This window comes from Lampetra fluviatilis, chromosome 9 (assembly GCF_964198595.1).
Source record: "Lampetra fluviatilis chromosome 9, kcLamFluv1.1, whole genome shotgun sequence".
NCBI classification, from domain to species: Eukaryota; Metazoa; Chordata; class Hyperoartia; order Petromyzontiformes; family Petromyzontidae; genus Lampetra; species Lampetra fluviatilis.
The window spans coordinates 3,719,606-3,743,017 of NC_136283.1; the positions used below are offsets into that span (position 1 = coordinate 3,719,606).

The 23,412-nt window shown below is 41.7% G+C and overlaps 1 protein-coding gene across 6 annotated transcripts in view; it reads left to right on the forward strand.

The window, feature by feature from the left end:
* Nucleotides 1-1,000: 1,000 nt before the first annotated feature.
* Nucleotides 1,001-23,412, forward strand: part of AAK1 (AP2 associated kinase 1) — a 37,456-nt gene continuing 15,044 nt past the window's right edge. For all 6 annotated transcript variants that reach the window (XM_078859584.1, XM_078859587.1, XM_078859586.1 and 3 more), the window contains exons 1-11: nt 1,001-1,461; nt 12,126-12,244; nt 13,140-13,248; nt 14,197-14,339; nt 14,958-15,079; nt 16,196-16,277; nt 17,084-17,216; nt 19,089-19,192; nt 19,977-20,056; nt 20,792-20,955; nt 21,822-22,105. In XM_078859584.1, the coding sequence (XP_078715710.1) occupies nt 1,302-1,461; nt 12,126-12,244; nt 13,140-13,248; nt 14,197-14,339; nt 14,958-15,079; nt 16,196-16,277; nt 17,084-17,216; nt 19,089-19,192; nt 19,977-20,056; nt 20,792-20,955; nt 21,822-22,105 (1,500 nt within the window). In that variant the 5' untranslated portion in view covers nt 1,001-1,301. The remainder of the gene's footprint in view (nt 1,462-12,125; nt 12,245-13,139; nt 13,249-14,196; nt 14,340-14,957; nt 15,080-16,195; nt 16,278-17,083; nt 17,217-19,088; nt 19,193-19,976; nt 20,057-20,791; nt 20,956-21,821; nt 22,106-23,412) is intronic.

Here is a 23,412-nt window from a genome sequence, read left to right on the forward strand (position 1 = left end):
TTAATAGTGAGTATAGAAATAAACAAGATGTATTGTAAGAGTCACTTTATTTTTCATTAATATTAAAGAAGTGAAGTTGCCTTTACATGCTTAAGCTGTTAATTTATCCTTTGCATGGGTGGACCTTATCCTTATACATCATCCAGACATTTGCCCCCCCTGAGAGATTTTGCAGGAGCCGCCACTGGTAGTAATTATTGGCGAAACGTCGTACTCAGATTGTAAATGCTGTGGTTTTGCTCTCCAACACAACGGTGTTGCTGTACTAGTCACGAATTGGCGTGTTTTGTTGTACGTGACAAACCTTACTAATCGGTTGTGTCGGGTGGTGGTGGGTTTAACGACACATTTATATTTACGCGATCGAACCCCCCAAAAAAACTAAATAATGGAAAACAAAAATTAGTTTTGCCCGTATTGAAACGGCTGTATGCCGCACGGACCCGAAAACTACATTTCCCTGAATACCCCCAAGGGGTTAAAGCCGTACGGGTTGACAGCTATGAAAACGCATGGGGGTCTAAAAGTGTCCTCGGCGTGATTCCTCCACGTGATGGACGAGAGTGGACGCGGTTATTGAGGAGGGCCTTGGTGAGTGAATTGGGGTGGCTGGGTGGCTGTGTGGAAAAGGGGAGTGGCACGTGGGTGGTCCGACTCGTGGTGCTGGTGGTGCTGCTGGTGGTGCAGTGGCTACGCGCATGCGCGCCACCTATGGCGAAAAGATCAAACAAATCGCGACGCACGCCCCGCCCTGCACCGCCAAGCCCCGCCCCGCCCCGGCCATCTTTGTAGGGGGTTGAACTCTCCCTCACAAACAGCCCGGCAAGTTGACGTCATCAATTCACGACGGGCGAGCGGCGTCGCGTTCGATTGAGGAGGCCAACCCAAGCTCCGCTACCGCCACCAACCCCCTTCCCTACCCAAGATGGCCGCTATTTAGTTCGACGCGCGTATAGTGACGTCTCCCGCGCGCCCAGCGCTCGCTCTCCCGCCCCTCCTCCAGCCTGTCGACGACGGCGCGGGGTCGCCCCGTCAATGAAGCGGCGTCGCCGCCGCTGCTGCCGCTCGCCTCCCTCCCGCTCGCCGTTGACGAGAGGAAGCCTCATTTTATATATATACACACACAGAGAGAGAGAGAGCTCTCCCACCCCACCCCCCCCCCCTCTAAGCAACACACACAACCCCCCCTCTAAGCAACACACACAACCCCTGCTTGTAATTCACCGGCGAGGAGGTGAAGACGAAAAACCGCGCTTCGTTTTTTAACAGTCGGGGGGGGGGCCCTTCGCCATCGCCGGGAGATGAAGAAATTCTTCGACTCACGGCGGGAGGGGAACGCCGGCGGCGGCGGAGGAGGTGGTGGAGGAGGAGGCGGCGGTGGCAGCAGCGGCGGCGCCTTCGTGGGCCGTGTGTACGCCGTGGGACGACACCAGATCACGGTCGAGGAGGTCCTGGCAGAGGGTAAAATTCACGGGGACCTCGATCCCACCTTCCACATCCTCCTCCTCGGTCACCCGCTGTCTCCCGTCATCATCCGGCATCGGTCATTCCACCTTTAAAATCAAGATGGAATGCAGTTGGGGAGGACGGGTGAGACGGGATGGCATCGTGATCTGGTGTCGTCCCACCCGTCCTCTCCCAGCTGTATTCCATCTTGATTTTAAATCGTCGGTTTCTCTTTCCGATGCGACTTTCATTCGTTCGTCCTCCTTCTTTCACCCCATCCTTCTCCCCCCCGCTCTTCATTCCCGGCCAGGACATTTCGTTCGTTTTCCCATTCGTGTAACGTCGTTCCCTCTCACTTTCGTTCGTCTGCCGTCCGTCCGTCCGCCCACGTGTACTGTATTCCCCGCCCGCCTTGCCAATTTGTCTTCAATTCGAGTACGGCACTGCACAATCCGTCTGCTATATTTCTCTCTCATCCGTCTACTTGTCATCCGACTTGCATTCTACAGTACAACCATTTTTTATTCCATCCATTTTCCACCAGTCACTCCCATCTTTCTCACCTGGTCCCCCTCGCTAAACATCCGTGCGGCTCCAAGGCCCTTTAGTCTCAATCCTCTATCAGTCCCCAAGTTGTCACCCTTATATATTCCATCTGGATCAATCCGCATCGCGTCCGTATCCGTCTCCTATCCAACTTACATCCAACTCCCATCCGGCTAACTCGCATTCACCCCAATACCTCTCGTCTCCCACCCCATCACCCCTAATTGGTCACACTTTCCATTATTTGCAGCATTACTCCATCTCATCCTCTTACATCTCATTCTATTCAACCTCAAGGCCAAATTAGGTCAGCAGGTTTGACAATTTTGCATGGAATAATTGAAATGTTATGGAAATGTAATTTGTCTATCTAGAAAAGCCTAACAGTCTCATGTCTATATCATGATCCAATTTTTTTTTATTAGTAAACCAATTTTTTTTTTTTAACAGTTGTGTTATGTTGGCATTTAGCAGATAAAATCCACGTATACAAGTTGATAACATTCAAAGGTTTCATACCAGATGGGTTCACAAACCTATTTGCCATCTCTGGCTTCAATGCAGCCAGCATTGTGGTTTTGAGGGTTTTAGGAATCTGTGTGACTCACCATCCTTGCCTGGCTAAATTATTCTGCCACGTCCTTAAAAGTACGTGCATATCTCATTTGGTTGGTTGTATCTATCCTGTACTTGTATCTTCATGCAGTTTATAGAACTGCAGTATTGCAGTAGATAACACAACAGAGACACGTACAGTAGCAGTGACACTCATGGTTAGACATATCCACATACAAGCAGTACCATTTATTACAACATGTGTATGCAATCTGCATTCAATACTCAATTAATATACAGTACTTATCATCCCCCATGCTTTATCCACCGCTGAATGAAGGCCTCCCCAACTTGGCACCATCCCTCATGGTGTCTCGGATCGATGACATCAGCTCGTGGGCAAGAAGGTTGATGAGTTTTTAATTGTTAGATGCACAATACTAAAGGCGTGGGAAGGCTTTCATCCAGCAGTGGATTGACAAAAGGTTGTATATGTTTTATATGGAGCGACACGTGTATACATAGCAAAGTTGTGTTCCAAAGATATCATATTTTACTGTCACAAGCAGTGTCCAATACATGCTGTTTAAGCAAATACAGTATACACAAGGCATTGTATGGACGTAAATATAGTGGTACCTGAACAAAATCTAACTTATCGTGTTATATACACTCTGCTGTATAAACCGATACTGTATTTAATCCAGTGGAAGGCATTATAGAATGTAGAAAATTGTACAGTAATGCAATAAATCCACTTAGGAGGGATATATACTCTAATATAACAAATTGAAAATATGCTAAAATATATTTTATATATTATAGGATATACGCTGAACTCTCGAACCTTATTCTCCATATGTTTTATTGTCTACAGTTAGCTGCCAGAATCAGCATTTTTATATTGGAGGAACCCGATGATCTATGAAGCTCTTTTTCACATATGTCCAGTAGAATTTGTTTAAATAAAAAGTTCAAGCGATATATGCAGCTGTGTATCCTAGGCGCCACTATGCTTGTCCACATCCAGTTTGTGTGCCATTGTCTAAAGACCCAGTGATACCATTTGCAAGAGGTGCAAAATGTATTTACAATGACCCGCTAATAAATTGTAAATGCGATCGATACAGTGCTGTGCTGTCGCTTTGTAACTGCGGCTTTGCAGGTCTGCATTGCAAAAGAATATGATATCGTTGAATCATTTGTTTGGTTCAATACAAAAAAGGTCATTGTGGATTCAATAGAAACAAATGTGGTTATTAAGATGGCTAAATAAAGAATTGTAATGTTGGCATTTCGTGATGAGTCCACCTCAAGCAGTCGACTTGCGTTAAGGAAACATATGAGCTGAAAATACGATGCCGTCACCCGTGGTTTAGGTTTGATGATCTTGTTTTCATAGAATAATACATGTTGTAACCATCAACCCAACACTGCTTGTTGCAATGTTAGGAGGGTGTAATGTTGCTGGCTTTTCCTGTAGTGTTGTGTAATATTCATCGCCACAAATCGCTCACATAGTTGAATGTTTGATAGGAATGATGATCACGGTACGTACTGTACTTTCATTTGGGCAGATATCCATGATAATTTCTGTTTGGAGATTAACCGTACTGTATCATTGTACAGCTTGTTTCTATCGACATAAAGAACTCCAATGTGATGTGTACCTACTGTGTGACTGCCTGTACTGTGGGTATATTTACTACGACAATTTTTCATTGATTATCATGTTTGTAAAATTATCTAAGTTATTGTTCAAAGGGGCAATACATTAATTGGCCAGAGCCAATGTCTATCTGTTTCAACGAAAAGATGTTTTTGCTCAGAGCCTTAAATGTTTCAGTAATTTGAACAAGAAACATGTAAAAGCAAAAGAGCTTCCATTTAATTTAATCTGGGCTCATCCACGGTTGAGTTTTGTTCCAGGGTGAGCCATTCATTGACAGCCTGTTGTATAAGTGTTTCAACATGACGTGGCCAATGTGGTTCTTTTTAAGTGTTTAACTAGCAAACTGGATGGGGTCCAATACTTATTTAATAATCTCAGAAGCAGACATACCTTTGGGAACAAAAGAAAACACGATGCATTTTAGTAAGAAAATGCATTAGCTTTGTATCAGTAATTATTTCAAATAAAATGTGGAACTTTTAAATCCATCTTTTGAAGAACAACGGTATTGAAACATCCCTCTTTTTACATTTGAATGTCTAAAATGTGATAGGTAAAATTGTCGGAATTTGCGGGTGGTTTCGCAATAACAGTTGTGGAATGCTTGGTAATGTTGGCTCGGTTTCTATGCAGCTGTCTCCCTTGCACAAGCTTGCCAATGACCAGCAAAGAAGTTCAGAAAGGAACACAGACGTTTTTACCTGCTTGACTGGGAAACCGCGGAACACATTCCTAAATTTGTATCGCATTTCACACACCGCGATGTTCGTCACTGAACCACAAAAAAAGATTAAAATACAATTATTTAGACAGACGCTTGAGATAAAGTCAGGTTTTCTTACGCAGCACGTTTTTCAGGATGGGTCACTGCTGTTAGATGTTTTACAGTTTAAATCACTGCAGGCTATCAGGAAGGGGGCCCAACAGAGAGCCGGTCTTCCAGCCTGGCAGTGTTAATATGTCACAGCGTAAATGTGCTGATTTGTGCTAAAACATTTGTGATGTCGCACATAGAATCCCATCGTAGCTTTACTGGTTTGGTTAAAGCTGGATAAAGCTTGAAACTGAAAGAAAACAGGACATGAAAACCGGCTCTTAGAAGGCTATTTCTTCGACGACTTAAAAACCTTGTTTTTGTTTTTTGTCGAAATAGGAATGTAAGGTAGAATCATCGTGTAACTACTGGTAACGTTGTTTTGTTTTGTCCGGTCAGGTTGACATTCTAACATGTCAGAATGCAACAGCTTAGCACTGTACTGTTGAAATAACTCCCAGTTCTCAATGCCCTCTCTTATCACGTACAAATACCTTTTACCCATAATGAGCTGTTATGTACGCTCGCACATGACCTCACTTGTGTAAACTTAAGTGACTGTTATTTAAAGGTAACATTTGATTGAATTTATGTATGGTGAACTTATTTTTCACCGTACGCAACCAACCGTGCTCTCTGGAGGTGTGGGAAAATTGACGCACATGAACCAGAGGTTTACAATAACGTTCAGGAGTTTGGCACAAACCATTTCTGCGTATCCTATTCTGTACCGCCCATGACCAAATTGTGGCCGAAATGCACTTAATTCCATCAGTTCTTGGAAAAATATCTTAAGCAGGATGGAACCTTGGATGGGTGGGTGATCTCCATGCACACAGAGGGTTGTTATAGGCTGCTGCGGGCCTACATGGTGGGCAGCAGAGGGCAGTGAGTGACACCACATACAATGTTGTACTGTGTGCCTGTGCTTCTAAGTCTGTGCTCTCCACCTTGACACCATCCGTGGTAAAGTTTGGTAAAAATGAACCCCGGCATGGGGGATGCTTGAATCCATCCTGCGTTGACTGTATACCTCTTTAATTCCCTTTAAAAAATAAATGTACACTTGTACATTTTGTCACCGTAAGGCTGATTTACAACAAGCTCGTCATCTGTTTATGCCCTGTGGTGTACAATGCAGCATTATACGCTATTTTATGGTAAATTGTCAAAGGTTAGTATTTCGTTCTTTGAACTGTAATTAGTTTGTATAGTGTTGCCTTGGGGTTTATTTATTTTTTATTTTAATACATTTCACAAACTAACTGCTATGTTCTGTATTTGCTTTCTCTCATGCATAACATATAGAACTCAAACTTGGTAACATACACGTCTTTCCACACACTATATATAACTCAAAATCGGTAACATACGTACAGGGCTTGCAATGGAACCCATAGTTATATCGACAAACTGTATTTTTCTAAAATAAATATTACTTAACCTTTTTAATGTAGGGTGTTTTCTGAAAATGATGCCGTAACAAAGCTGAGTATCCATCAAACGATTTAGCTCCCGCATCGAAATGGGTCTTTTGCGATTTATTAAGCCAATTTTAAACACAGTTGCATTTTGAAACATTTTGAATAAGTGCTCTACATTAAAATAAACTATATAGCAGATGACTACTTTATTAAATATTTTTTTTCTAATGGTACATTGCTGTCAATTGATATTTTCACAAGTACAGCATGCATATTCAACACTTTTTTCCCCTCCTTAAACTCTTAGATTCAAGGGATGGCGATAATATGCTTTTATGTAACCAGATATTCTATTTTTATGAGTAGTGCATGTGTAAAATTAACACGCATTGTTCCCCTAATGGCCCTGCATACTAATTTTAATTGACCTACTTTGCAATTGTATAAATGTCTTCTGATTGATGCAGCAAATTACGATTAAAGTGATTCATGACATTTTGACCCGCAGCTCACTAATTGTAGATAACAAAGTCCATTGTCTTAATTTTAACATTCACCATATGTTCAGATGTGTTTCTGTATTTATAAAATCCTATTATGAAAGTATTTTTTTGAGAGCGATTATGTAAAGCATTTTTTCACCCTTTAAAACAGCGATGTGTATTTGCCCCTGGCATTTAGCCGACCCAGTATGGGACAGGCCATTGCTGTGTTTTTTTTGTAGTCTCAGCTGTTTTCACACATTGTTTACTTATATGGGGTTCACATTGTTCGTCATTGAACATTGTTTAAAGTTTGTTTTGATTTGACAAGAAATGCTGAGCAGTACAGAATCTTAATAAAATAATAATAAAAAATGTGGCCAGCTTCCTCCAGGCAAGAGACAAGCACAATGAGTCGTTTACGGATTAAAAAAACGAAATTGGTTTATTTAACGTCAACATTACCGGATCAATTTTCAAACTGGTGACATGCATTGGGGTGGATCATGTTATACTGTTAACTCCAGGTCATTAGGCTCAATTAAATTAACACTTCTCGTACGTCACTGTGAACAAGTGCTTCAGCTTGTAATGAGATGGAGCTTTTCCATGGGGTGCGTGCCAGACCAACAACGCCAATGGTTTGGCACAATGAACAATTTGCCACATCTCATTTATTTAACTGTGGCCTCTGCTGGGTTCAGTATTTAGAGGACCGTACAATTTACCATATTAGATTAACCATTTGCTACGTATATTTTTAGATTGATTTGGTCATCCATTAATCGGCACAAACATTTTACCAAGACGTGAAACTTGTGTTTCCATGATAAATTTGCATGATTATAATCCTTAATTTGTTACACAGGGGACACATAATTTCCATGAAATCAACATTTAACTATGATATTCATTACTTAAAATGCTAAATAAATGTTTAATTTTGATTCAATTGCCCATGTATGCTTTAAAAATCAATTGTATTGACACCAGACCAGAGGGTAATGCATGTGTGCAAAGTACAAACCTGTGTAAGTTGTAAAGTATCTCGATCAGGCAACCAATTCAGTGATCTTGCTATGACTTTGCACCACGGTCTCATTAAACAAGTACTCACATTGCATGCGTTTGCATCTGAGACCATCATGCTCCCATAATAGTCTGCTAAGACAATACCATTTTTAGCTGGTATTGATTATGCTTTGTCTGCAGACATATACAGTACTTGATACGCATACGATAAATGGGGGGCGGTCAAAGATATATTAACTGTTAGAGGTATAGGCATACTTATTAAAATATGGTAACCCCTAAAGTCAATGCAATTTAAGTGCAAAGATTAAACAATGAAAATGTATTCTTATGTTTATATAAATATATATAAATTACATGTTAATGTTACAATTAGACTAATGGAGCAGGAATAACTGTACAAATCAGACGAAATGCATTGCATCTTTGGATTGAATCATTACATGCATATAAATGCCTGTGTCGTGTGTGTGTACGAGTTTAACACCCGAAATCCATACTTATTTCCCCAACGCAGCATTTCATTAGCCATACAGCATATGTTTAATCCTAAATTGCTATCTGTGCTTTACCTTCACCTCGACAGTTTTGTTGATCCCATTGCACAAACGTCAAAACGTCTTTATTGTTAGCTTCAGTAATGTCAGAAACCCAAATAAACACTGTTTGTTTTATTGCAGTGTCGTGTTACAAATAGAAAATGAATTGACATTATAGCCTGTAAGTTACTCAATCATAATCGTTTCATCCTATTCAGAGTATTTTACAAAGACGTGTGGATTTCTATGTCAAGGCAGTACATTCTTGGACGGGTTACAAAATCGCTGCAAATTTTAATTTAACACAGTGGTGCCCAATTGCAATCTACGAATAGAGTGATTTATGTGCATGCTCTAAAGAATGATAGCACTTACGTTGGGGGGAAGGCTTTTGCTATTTTTATCAACAGCTTTGTAGGATGTTACCAATGTACAAAGTTCCATGCAGGCCGCGAGGTTTCTGGCTTGTGCTAAAAGAGGGGAAAGTGCCAACGCATTTTGCCGGAGACGAGTGCAGATTAACACACAGAGGATTGAGGGCTTTAAGCATAATCCTTTCCATTTTAGACATGAACGTTAACTAATTTTAGTTGTGTACACCAGAGTTCAATAGGATACTACTCTATCTAATTTAGAGCTCCACCACAACAATACAGCATCCAACCCCTTCAACATGCCCCACATGGCTCGATGAGGACCTCCCCATGCCAAATCGTTCACGGTGGTTGTTTAACAACAGTTCACCACTCTGGTCAGTGCAGGTGGATTAAATGGGGGGCCCATGATCGGTCATTCGCCACTGATGCTAGTCGTGGCAGGGAATGTAACTCAGTCCGCTGGCTTTTTTAGTACACCGCTTCTCCTAACGTTCAATAAATCTGCAAAGATCAAGCACAACGTATGATGAAGCCTGCCACCGCATTCAGATGAGGGCTGCGCTTCCCTGTGCAAGTTGTATAATTGGGTTCTTGAATATTAATACTGTAGTTCTGTATGCGAGCGCATTGCAGCATGTTTTTTTGGACAGACTGTGCGCATATACCCTGTTCCTTTTACATGCTGGCTGCGTTATTCCAAAAAGGGTGGTTGCTTACTGTTTGTTAGGAAGTATCTTAATGGTTACGATTCTTGGCAATGTTGGTGTTTGACCGGTTTTGACGTAATGGAACAGAGATTGTTATTTTGAAAGACATAGCTGTTGTGGTAGCTATATGACCTTATGTAACATATGCAACATTTCATTGCAATGCCATCATTCCAGTAACGTATTACTGTTATACTGTCATCGTTCCCTGAAACATACCCTATTTTTACAAGTAAATTACATGAACGCATCCATATATTTACATTAAAAGATTGGCTAAACAAAAAAAACTACGTTTCAAATATTGCAATGTAAATAAAACTTTGTGCATTCATTTCACATTCATGTCTCAGATAAAGAGTAAAAATATGCTACATTTTCACACGTACATTTCACAATCATATATTTACACAAGTCATATGTTTCATAATACAATTTGTATGACTATATCTATAAACCTATATATACTTTTATGACAAAATACTGGATATGTCTAGTTCTGTCTTGTACTTTAGTATACAATTGTGCATTGAGTACATTTAATGGTGACATGGATACTGACATAAATGCTTAGAAATGCTAACAGAATATTCCATTTATTATGTTTACTGCAGTACACGGTGTTTTGAGACATTCAAATGTAATGCACGCTCAAAAATATTTATATCTGCTGTTTTGTACCATCAGTAAACGTTAATAGGTTTCCTATGTATTCAGCATGTACAGTCGGACTTATGCTCACTGGGCTGACGTAATGGTTTGGAGAACAGTGCTGCTGTGCTTTGCAGTACAAAATCCTGGCTAAATTAAGCATTAGATTTCCCAGATTAACTCATTCAGCACATTGCGTGTGTATCATTCACTTGTCCAAGCGTGAAGAAAATTGTGTCAGATGAGAGTTTGAAAACTGCAGCAATGAAAGATGCCAGTTTGCCTTAAAGTTGAAGAACTAACCGACATCTTAGGCCAAAAAAAGTGTTTTAAAATGTATTTCTACACTGCACAAGGCCCTGAAAGGCACCGCTTAATGGCACAATTTTTGTAAGTTGATGATGGCATTTGTAAATTGATGTTGTAATTAAGTAATAATGCAGCCTTGTTATTCCGGGATAATTTAGAAATGCAAGGTTGTATTAAAGTTAAATGTAAAACATCGTGTAGCAAGTGATTTGAAGTGGGTAGTTGAATTGCCAAACAGGATGTACTGTAAGCCCCCTCCTGCCGGGCCCTTTAGCTAAAACAAAAGTGTTTGGGCAGGTGCACCGTGTGTATTGAAATAGTGTAATGAAATAACATACACAGCGCTGTCAATCCATTTATAACATGAAACACACCTGTTTTGTTTGGAGTACGACTCTATGAAAATAAGTGGAGTCATTGAATCTTAATAGCTCAAGGTTTAAGCTTAATCTTTTGGTTATAACGTAGCTCTGCAGTGATGCAGGGAAGCATCCTTGATTGGCCCTATTTTAATCTATATTCTACACGATTTCTTATTATTTGGGCTGCGTTGGAAATCAGTCAAACACACACTTTTGTTGTAACTCGCCCGCTGATGGTGTAGCACCTTGCTCGGGACAACACGTCTGGTCGTACAGATACTATCGAGTTCCATGCGGGGCTGCTTTGCTAACGTCAGGCCTTTTTTTTCATGCCAAACTTGCCCAGGCACCCTTCATAATACCTGACTCGAGACCGGTATCCTTTTGCAAGTCTTTATTATTGTACTGTATTGCTTCATCAGCCGGCACTGGTCGCCAGTTGAGTCATTGTTGCCATGGACTTGCCATGTTGGTATTTGGAATGGGCAACAATCTATTAGGCACATGGACAGCTATACTCAAAGAGCCCCTCCTCTGTTGACATAGTGAATGAATAAAAAAACGCGCTCTTTCATGGAGGATGTTGGTTTTTGTCACGTTTTTTTCTTTATTTGTTTACTGTTCTTACAGTTCAGAATTTGTACAAACAATCGTAGAGTGTCCATGCGATTTTAAACAATAGGGGGCACGAACAATTCAAGGCTGAACACTACTGAGCCATAGCATTATAAGGGCTCTGCATCGCATGAACCATGATAATGGAATATAAACACTTGAGATAATACAGAAGGCAAATCATTTAGTGGATAGTCTCAATAGCAGATTTTACCGCTCTGTTGGGTGTGCCAAACCTGAACCTTGACTAATGAACTTGTGATGATAATATGATAACGTTTTTCTCCTCTGCTGGCATTAATATTTTGAATGCTGGATAAGTTAGCAGTTGGCAAGCCAGTTCTTTTGAGGCTGAATATCTGGCATGTTAGTTCTATTGAATCAATTAAAGTTTGACGCCAGTGTTGAACTGTACCATATATCTGAAGCGGCGGTGTCATTATTTAATTATTTTACGGTTCATCTTAAATTAGCCACTGGCACTTGGCAGTAATGGATCATCTGGCCGGGTGACGTAATGCCACGTCGGTCGGTTATTCCTCTGGTGGTCGTGGCGCGCACATTGTAATCTGTGCAATTTGATTCTCTCCGCAGGGGGCTTTGCCATTGTGTTTCTTGTGAAAACATCGGGCGGAGTTCGCTCTGCACTCAAGCGTATGTACGTTAACAATGAACACGATCTGAAGGTCTGCCAGAGGGAAATCACCATCATGGTAAGAGTTTTCTACAAAGGCCAGAATATGTCAGTATATCTTAAAAATCCAGAAGCACCATCACCTTTCCCGATAATGGCTTACACATCCCACGTGTGTACATGTGTACGGCCCTTTGTCAGTACACTGCTGGATAAGGGCCTCTGCACTGCAGGGGTTATTTGACCATAACTCGCCAAACTGGTCAGTGCGTGTTGGTGAAAGCGGGGAGCGTAGACGTGGGAGCATAGAAATACAATACAACGGTGGATTTTTCTGCGCTGCCCTTTGCCGACTGCCGCACAGCACTGCCTAGCCGACACGTATGACAACCTCGCGTGCATGGCAGTCGCACATGCTCAGCCCTGCTTAGACTGAGACGTGAAGAGATCGGGCTTATTCCATCTGATTTGGTCATATATTCTTCACATAAATATTGGGGTTCGTATGTTAATTTCACTCGTGTTGATTTTACTCCATATGATGTGTAACAGCAGCTATATTTTTGGAGAAATTGATAGGTACCTGCAATGCAATGTTTTGGAAAATATGACCTTTAATAATGTCATGAGGGCATGGAAAATGCTCTCACAGTTAACTCCCACTTATTTTTCAGGACCTATGGTTTGCATATGAAACTGATGTTTTTAAATCCTACGTTCTTCCACTCCTATTCAGACTCGTTAGTCCCCATCTAATAACACTAAATCAAAGTGCATTCTGGACATTGTTGCAATGAAGACATGTGAACTGTAATGATGTAAAGTAAATACGTGAAAAAAACCTAAGGCAATCCATCGAGTGGATTATTTCAATTACAGAATAAACCACTGTATTGCGTGTACCGAACCTCGACGAATGATCTCGTTATGATGCATGTTTATTTTTGTCTTCTCCATTTTTCACTCTGAAACAGAAAGAGCTGTCCGGACATAAAAACATAGTAGGTTATCTGGACTCCAGTATTAATGCCCAGACCTCCAGCGGCGTTTGGGAAGTGCTCATTCTCATGGAGATATGCCGTGGTAAGCCCAGCTCAAGCCTCGTGTTAAATCAGCACAACAGCCATAGTAATTCCCTGTTCCACTTGGAAGCCTCCCAGCCAATCGTTGAACCATCTTGCATGTGTCTTTACTCTATACAATCTAATGTAATTTATCTTGCTTGTAATTTGTGTGGTTGTTTTTGTTTTGTTCAAGCAGTATGAGGCTAACGAGTCGTCCCACCATGCTACCTAGATGTAGATTATCCATGGACGCAATTGATCGCTGCCTTCAGCACTGCCGTTGTGTGTTAATGTGTGTGCGCGCGAGTGGCTGTGCTTGTCCTCTCAACGCTCGCTTGCTTATGCTTCAAACGCGCGTGCTTTCCATACGGCTGGGCCCGATAACGCACGTGCCGCTCAGCATTGCTGTCGCCGGCGTTTGAGCCAAGGGCTCTCACACACAGCATTGTGCATGTTTTATGAATGTATGCCTGAAGTGTACTGGGCTAACCTTTATTATAAAACCTGCGGTGGTCTCGTATCCAAATAATGGTAAAATGGTAACCGAAGCACATGTGGTTGATTTTACTGCGCACTGTTGTGTTTTAAATGACATTTCAAATGGTTTATGTGGAGCACTGAACTATAGCCACTGTAAAAGTAGGCACCGGTATGATCACTGCAGAGTTATTAATTGCTGGTGGGATTTTACTGTCGAGGCAGGCACTGCAAATGATAAACTTCCATGTGATGTGCATAAAAGCACCTGCCAGCCGTCTCACTTTTGAGTTCTGCCCTGCGAATCCCCCATTTCTTCTCATATCACCCCAGGGAAGAGTAAACAGCTGTGGTCACCTGCGTAAATTACCGTGCATCCGTGCCTCTATTCTCAGGTGTAAGACTAAATGTGAAAGCTCGCTGTTTTATTTTAGTGAATGCAATGGGACCCTGAAGTCTGTCTTGTTTCTGTGTAACCTTTCACCTCTAGCCGGCCAGGTGGTAAACCAGATGAATCAAAGGTTGAGCACAGGATTCACAGAGTGCGAGGTCCTCAGGATATTTTGTGACACCTGCGAAGCTGTTGCCAGGCTTCACCAGTGCAAAACGCCGATTATCCACCGTGATCTGAAGGTACCTCGGAATATACTGTACTGACATCACGAGCTGTTTATTATACACCGATCATCTCGCTTGCCTTTCGCTTTGTTGGCTTTACAGCTAGCCACCCTGCTGAGTGCCCGTAGAATGTGCTGGCAGGTTATTAGTTTGAAAGTGAACGCACAAGATATCTTCAAATAATAGCCAGATTAACCACCACTGCACTACATACACTCGGGGCTTTAAATATTAATCCTGTCTTTGTTTAGATGCATGACAACAGTTGAATTTGATATGGATCTAGGCCGACAGTAGAATAATTTCAATGTTTTTAGATAAGTACAATGATACAGAGATATAATAATCCAGACATTTTTATATATATAGTGTTGCTGTCGGCTAGTATCAATTGACATTTTATAATTTGATAAGTATGGCATTAACTATTCTAGCATGTCCTTAGTTATATCCATCCTTTATTTATGAACATCTCATTTAACAGGATTATTATTAGTTTATTAGTGTCCTAACACAGCATGATATTTTCCGGCTTTGCAGAAAAGTGTCAAAAGTGTCCAATCACTTTTTTTTTTTTAATGTGTAAGCTTGCTTGAAGATGCCTAGCCCAAATGATGTCTCTGTGTGCTGCAGGTTGAGAACATCCTGCTTCACGACAACGGAAACTACGTGCTGTGCGACTTTGGCAGCGCCACCAACAAAATCCTGAACCCTCAAGCGCACGGGGTCAGCGCCGTTGAAGACGAGATTAAAAAGTACGATCCAACTTGGCCTTTTCACATGGCTTCACCAAGGGGGAGCCAGGCCGGATGCCTCCAACCCTTGCTTTGTGTGTTTAAGAACTCGCATCTTGGAATCCCTGCCTCACTTGATACAGCAAATCTGGCTGTGGCGGTCCCACCTGATGACGGAGACTTGTGTTGCCTCCGAAACGTCGTGATTTATTATTATTTTATTTTTTATTAATTTTAATTTCATTTTTTACCTACGTGACTTTACCGAAAAAACTAAGAGTATATTGCCCATAAGTCTCTCTCTGCGTCACCCGCTGAAAGCTGGCCAGGAGCAGCAGTGGCATTTAACCTAACGGCGGCACATTCTTCTGACGTGTTTTTTTGCAATCGAGTCTCTCTTTTTTTTTTACTGTTTTTTTAAGTTTTCGGTTAGACGTGCATGAGGTTATTTGTTTCTTTTTGTAAGGAGACGTAAGAATATTTTTTATGCTACAGTCGCATTGTCACTTACAGATTGACAGTAATTTCACCGCAACTGGCAGTAATATCACAACAGACAATGGTGGCAAAATTGTTCACAAACAGCTGACAAAAGAACTTTAAACGCTCCTGGTTTTGGAGCTACTACATATCACCATTAAAATAAGACCTGTTACCGCTTTTCATATTTTTTGTTAAATTATTGCACGTAAAAGCTATGAACCCTGCCTTGCAGTTTATTTTTCCTTTTTGACAGAGGTTAGATCCTTGGAAGCCATTTCAGAAGGGGGGGGGGTGAGTGTCAAGATCTGTTATGCAAGCAGACTTGACAGATGGCCCTGAAACCAAAACAAATGCAGACTGGGAAGAAATACATAGCTTTGCATTGATTTTTTTTTTCGTATGTTGTTGCAACTGGGCAATTGATATTTTTAAAGATTTTTTTTTCAGCACTACCGTATACAATATGTTTGCTATGTTGATTGCCGATTCATCTCAACCAATCTTCGTAAATAGTAATCTGCCTATACGTGTGTGTGATAAATATGATGTTGACATTTTTGGAATTTTGTGAATGCACTGTGGTATGTTCTCATGGATGGATGGGGGGGGGTGGTAGGAGGTATAATTTATATGGACGTTGTGATGTTTGTTCAGGTACACTACGCTGTCATACAGGGCTCCGGAGATGGTCAACTTATACAACGGCACACCCATAACAGCAAAGTCCGACATTTGGGTACACGTTCGTTGTATATTGCACACACTTATACAACCTAGGAGAAGGGCCATTAGATAATCAGTGAAGATTATTTTTTCGTTACTTATTCAAGCAAACATCTATTTAACTCGTAGGTTAAAAGGCGAATTATAATGGACGAAAGAACGATGTTGTATAAAATCTCAACAAACACTGCATTCTGGGTCATAAAACAGACACATGAGCTGTGTATCTCCACATGAATACAAAATATATTTCAGTTTAACAGCCCGTATACCTTCCAGGGTTATGTAAAACAGCCAAATTTTAACCCTGCAAGGGCAAAACTAGTTCCAGAGGTTGGAAGGCCAGCCGGCCAATAGACGAAAATATAATTTTTATTTATGTGGAGATAAAAAGCAACTGTCAGTCTGAAGGTAATGTTTATGTATTAGATGCATTGATAAAATAATATACTTGATGTCAGGGGTTCGAAGTCAGGAGTTCATGTGTCCCAGGAAGAATGCAAATACATTAAGAGGCCTGCAAAAGGCCAAGTGGCCTGCCACGGGACCTAAGACATTTGAAGGTGCCTGGAAAAGCAAAGGAAGAATCCAAACACCACTTGTCCAGCTGGTATAGATCCCACCGGTGGCATAGTTATAAATACATTTCATTATCTTTGTATTAACACAGCCGTACAAATGGAGTCGTATACTTTTATAGCGCTTGGAAAGTGTACAACATTTCGGGAACACCGCTTGAAATCATATTTTTAAATATATATAAGAGAGCGGTTGTTGTTTGGATGAATACAATTAGCTTTCGTTTATTCTTCCCTTTAGGCCCTGGGATGTTTGCTGTACAAGCTGTGCTTCTTCACGCTGCCGTTCGGGGAGAGTCAGGTGGCAATATGCGACGGGAACTTCACCATACCGGACCACTCCCGCTACTCGCATGAAATGCACTGTCTTATACGTACGTCTGCATTTCTTCCACACATGGCACACAACATTACGGCGGTATGGCATTGTTTACGAGAATATTTAATTTCTATTATATTTTTCTTGGTTCTTCCGGTAAAGTCACGTAGAAGGGAAGTAATAAAATAATAAAAATAAAACATAAAATACAAACCACCACGTAAAAAACTAAAATATAAACTGCATCAATATACTCAATATAAGGAGAGTATATTGATGATATTGGTGTATCAATATCAATATACTCAATATAAGGAGAGTATATTGAGTATATTGATGGTATTGATGCAGTTTATATTTTATTTTTTTACGTGGTGGTTTGGCTGCTGCAGCTCCTTACTATTAAAATGTACCTCCCTTTATTACTGCTAATCCTACTTCCTTTATTACTGCTAATCCTACATAATACACGAGCATAATATGACTTTGAGACCACCCCCCCACCACCTACACATTCCACAAGTAGTGCCTAATACCATATCTGCATTTTCCATAAATATGCTAAATTCCTCTGTTGATATGTAAATTCCTTTGTCAAGGCACTCTCCTCCTCTAACTTCTGCTTAAATATACGCTGCCAAGCTTGGTGGTGTTCATTCGGACGCTGTCTTTCCGACAGCCCTGTTCTTCACCTGAGGGACGGCTGCTTGCGTTGTGGCCGAAACATCGTGAGAATTGTATTTTTATTATGTTTTATTTGTATTATTTTATTATTTCCCTTCTACGTGACTTTACCGAAAGAACCAAGAAGATGAATCACTGTAGTCATGAAAGCTTTAATTTGTTATTATATTGTTATGGGAATATCTTGTGGACAGCAGAGGGCACTGCAGCAAAATCCGTTGTAATCTATTTCTGTGCTACAACTGTACAAGTGACTTGCCGCCTTCACCAACCTTGCACTAACCATCGTGGTGAGATATGGGTCAAATAATCCCTTAACGCCCTGCACGGCGTAGGGAAGGCGAATATAGCAGCACATTTAGACGTACGAGAGTGGTGGGTTTGCTTATTTATTAAATATCACCCCCTAATATTTGTAATGACACGTCATTACTGAAAGCTGAGTTTATAAAAAAAATTCATACATTAAATAATTTAATTTGAAAATGCTATTCTATAATAAATACATCTTTATCGTTTTTGGAGAAATTACAGGTTTTAATTTGTCTTCATCTATGACGACCTTTCCGTGCATTTGTGCACTGCCGAGTACTTGCGTATCTTTGCTAATTTGGCGCTCCTGAAATGTACGTTTGTTTTTTTGCTTTAACGAGGCTTTCTTTCACCTTGCCTGCCCTGCTGTCTTAAAATATCTTTGTTAAGACGTTAGCATTACGTCATGCGTATTGTCCTCTCTTGAATTTTTCATGGCAGACTCGCCACAAATATGGTAACAGCGGTTTGCCTCCGCTGCTCTTCCGATGTCAATGCTGCCATCCACAAGACGAATTATTCATTATTTCATTGAGCATCTTCCCGCAGGGCCAATATTGATATAATTTGAATGCATGATAAAATAATTGTATCTAATGCCTGTAAAAAAGCAATAATAGCATCGTGTTTCGTACAACTTTGCAATTAACCCTGTGTCCCGTGGGTCATTCCTGGCTATGACTAATATCAGTGACGAGTGATAATTGAACCAGTCCTGGGACCCACCATCACCAACCCACGCTGACCAGCGTGGTCAAGTATGGTCAAACAACCCCTGTGACCACAGCATGGGGGAGGTCTTAATTCGCACCTCCGATTAACACGGTTGCCTACGTAACGGTGTGAAAGGATAAGTTATACATGCATCCAGCAGTGGATTGACAAAAGGCTATACCATTACAAATATTATTAACCCTTATCTTTGTATCAGGCTACATGCTGGAGCCTGATCCAGACAGCAGGCCGGAAATCTACCAGGTGGCCTGCTTTGCATTCAAGCTTTCTGGCAAAGAGTGTCCCATTCTGAATGTCAACGTAAGCTACTATTTTTCTATTGTTGTTGACTATCTCCTCGTATAAATTACGCGTTGCATATATTTTTTTACTTAAAGTTGCATGGTCTTGGAAATTAAACGAATGTCATCCATGTTTGCGGGTAATCAAAGCAAGCTGTGGGAACATAGATTTAGCTTTGTTACCTTTTGTAACTTTTCAAAAGCAATTGTGCATGGGTGCGCGCGCACTATGTGTTGGATTGCCTATGGATAAAGAAATAAAGTTCCGTTGATGTTTTTTTTATTACAAATGACATAGCATTGCACATGGTTGCCAACAGTCTTGTCTTGAAATTTGCTAGTCAAGAGCATCTCTGCAACATATCACTAGCTAATTACTAAGGAATACTGTATGTATGTTTTATGCTACACGGTGATAATGTCCATGTTATGCCAAGGGAGTATAATGTTTCGTTTAACTGTAGATAATGACTGGATAATACTGGCCAGCGGGCCAGAATGGTGTTCAAGATTATACTTGAGGATGTTTTGCTTGCATTGTTAGCATTATGATGAGCACAGTTTTAATTTCACAGCATGGCCAAGGTGTGTCTGTGTCAATAAAAATACCAGCATCAAATTGTTTATTAGGTTTCAGTAATTTATCACCATGACCTTGGACCAGTATTTGCCGTTTTCCATTTGGGTTCTTCAAAGGTTCTTCCTTTGAGATAGACTATAAAAGGGCAACAAAACTCACAACGGTCCCTGAGATCGTGTGAATGAACAGTGCCATTGGTTTGACTGCGCGTGGTCGTTTGCAGGGCCTGTCCCTTCCCAATAAACTGCCGGAGCCACTGAAAGCAAGTGAAGCTGCTGCCAGGAAGACACAGTCCAAAACCAAGTGAGTTTTCTTTCTTCCTAATCAGATTTCTCGTACAAAATACAGTCGTCTTCAGTCCAGGGTCCCCATTTAATTCCATTTACTGTAGTTCCACATCTGTTCTGGGTTATCATTATGGTTGGATATATATGCGAGTTTTATCAAATTTACCTGGAATACACCCGATGGCTTCAGATCGCGCAGAACGTGGCTGAATCATGCCTCCAGGAGGGGTGGGGGAGGGGTTGAACCTGCACAGTGCCTGCCTGGATGACCACTGTGCATAAAACAGGTATTGTAGGCTGCTGCAAGGCCACATTGTCATCATTGGGTTGTGCAGCAAAATCCGTTGTACTGTGCGCCAATGTTTATGCTGCCCGCTTTCACCAACCTGCACGGACCAGGGTGGAGACGTACGGTCAAATAACCCCCATGACCCACAGCGTGTGGGGGAGGCCCCCTCATGGCAGTGGTTTGCCAAAGGGCTACATGGTGAGCTGGTCGCTTGCAATATTTTTCAAATGATTAGCAAATCATGGCAAGCATTGGAGCTCAATTCGTGCGCGTACTCGGACATTCAAATCAGGTGCATTTTTACAACAATTGCACAATCATCGACTACACCATGCAGCCTAAGCAGCCACATCTATAGCCAGCAATCTGGCGACCCTTGGCCCATTACACGCCGTCTTCAGCGTTGTTGACCGTTCGCCCGACCGTTTACCCGCTAACATTTCCACACCCGATTTCACGCAGACTCACTGAAACGGTTGGCCCCACTGAAACGTCGATTGCCCCACGACAAAGGCCCAAGGCAGGGCAGACAAATCCCGGTGCGGTGGGCATCCTGCCCCTGCAGGCAGTCTCTACGCCCAGGAAGAGGCCTGTGGCAACCGCCGCTAACGTCGCCACCCAGCCAGGTAAGCAGTTTGTGATGCTTGGGCACAGTGTATATATGGGGGGGGTGCCACTCAAGATATGGGGATAGGGGGATAGGGGGGGGGGGGGATGTAAAATTGCATTAGTTGGTTGATACTGTAAGAGCAGACTTTGAGATCTGTATGTATGTATGTATGTTGAACTTATTTAGCACAGAACGAGGGAAGGACAACAAGCTAATTACAAAAAGTAGTTCTGAAGAAATTTGTTTTCAATCGAGATTTAAGTGTATAGCTCCAGTGGCTTCTTAATATCGGAAGGAAGAACGTTCCAGATGGCTGCAGAAGCGTGTCTGAAAGTGCGCGATGCTGTGACTGTCTTTGTTCGATGGCTCGCCAAAAGCCGCTGCGAGGACGAATGGAGTTTTTATGCTCCTTGAGAGATCTGGTGGCATCACAGATATTTGTTGGGATGACCCGTTTAGCTTGAGTACTTCAGCCATCTGTACAGGGTGGGAGCAGGTGAGGGCAGGGACACTGGCTGCTTCAGTTTGACTAGGAACTGGAGGGTAGATACTGCCATGCACTCTCAGCGCCCGGGTTGCCACCTGTCATCCTCGGAAATATGAAAGTTTTCCCAGGACATTAAAAGTCTCGGTTTTTGGCATTGGCGTAATGATACCCCACTCAAGACAATGTATTTACATGTAGTTCTCCCCTATTTCGGCATTGTGAGATATTCTTCGTCCCGTGATATGTCCTGGTTTTATTTGTGCCTCAAGAGGTGGCAACCCTCACTCGCCGTACACTCCCACACTTGACTCTAATACGTCTCGGTGGGAAAAAAATGAAGGTTGACGAGTGCTCTGCTTCTGCTGCGCCTGCCCGGTGCGTGTACGTGTTGTTAGCGCCCATGCCGGTGAACAACTCGTCCAATGCGACCGCGAGCCAAACGGCTCCTCCGGCAGCAGCCCAGCCTCAGCCGGCGCTGCCGCCAAACGGGCAGCAGCAGCAGCTTCCAGCACAGAACTCACAGCCGGCTCAACCCGCACAGCCTGTTCAGCAAGCTCAGCAGGTCCAGATTCAGCAGCAGCAGCAACAGCAGCTCCTGCAACAACAGCAGCTGATCCAACAGCAGCAACTACAGCAGGCTTACTTGCAGCAGCAGATGATTCAAGCTCAAGCCCAACAGGTTCGAGGTTTTCTTGAATTCTGGGAAAAAGCTGTTAGGTGTAATGATAATGCATTATAGCTGTGCTGAATTTTATATTTTTTTCAAGGAAAAACTAAAGCATGAGTTGGCATAGCTGTGTAAATTAAACATTGGAGTTGGGTCAAAGTGGCTTTTTGAAGGATTTTACAGAATAGTTTTTCTAGCAGTTTTTTTATGCTGTAAAGAATGCAAGAATTTGCATTTATACATTCAACACGTGAAAAGTATATTAATTGTGAATAATGCAGTCGTAAAACGAAAGTCATTTATGTGAATCCACCTGCTAAATTGCCAACAAGCAATCATGAGTAAAACTGCAATGTGCATTTAAAAAACAAATCACCATGCTCTTTTACAACATATTGATTGTAACTTGTAACCTAGATATTGACTTTTACATGCTGGGTATAATAATGGAATTAAACTATTAGTTGATTAAACATGTTTTCCATGTGGCTTCCCTTGACAAATAACGCTGCATTTAAGAAGATGAATTAGTGACGAGTTACCCAGCACTGCATGCGCACAAATACTACACGCATACCATTTTTATTGTTTTTACAATCACGTAATATTTTGAACGTGCAGTGATGTACAGATGTTTTATTCGCTTTTAACGCACCATTAATTTCAACGAGTAGGAACTTAATTCATCGTGAGTGTTGTGTCCCAGTTAATGACTAAGAGCTGCATGGTCATAAATGCCCAGTGGAAATAGTTTCCTCTGAATGTAACAATAAATAATATACAGCCCACTATCAATCTACACGGCTGGACAAGAGCTCCCACGCCGTGCCGGACATGGGGGGGGTCGATTGACCGTACATCTTGCTGGTCTGTACAAGTTGGTGAACTAGGGGGTGAGGGTGGGGGAAACGGCTCAGGATGAGTAATGAGACATCGCCGGTCGCTAATGTTAGCAATGGTATTGAATCGAACGCGAGATGGCAGGATTCTAGCACGGAGTATAAGGCCACTGCGCCCGCAGCTTCACCCTCCATTGCCTCTTACCGGACAACAAATGGTTACGTGTGTACCTCAGAATTGGGATATTTCTACTGGAGAAATCATAAATCACTAAAGACAATACAAATAAAACCAAACTACTTTTGATTTTACCAGTTAAAGCCCACTGAGTTATTGGCTTTTTTTTCAAAATGGACCTGGCCACAAATAATAGCTTAATGAAGTGGCTTATGATAATTGTTTTTTTACCCTTCTGTAATATGAGGATATATCCGGCTCACTGACGTATCACAACTCGTCATGGTGATTGGCTCTGCCGG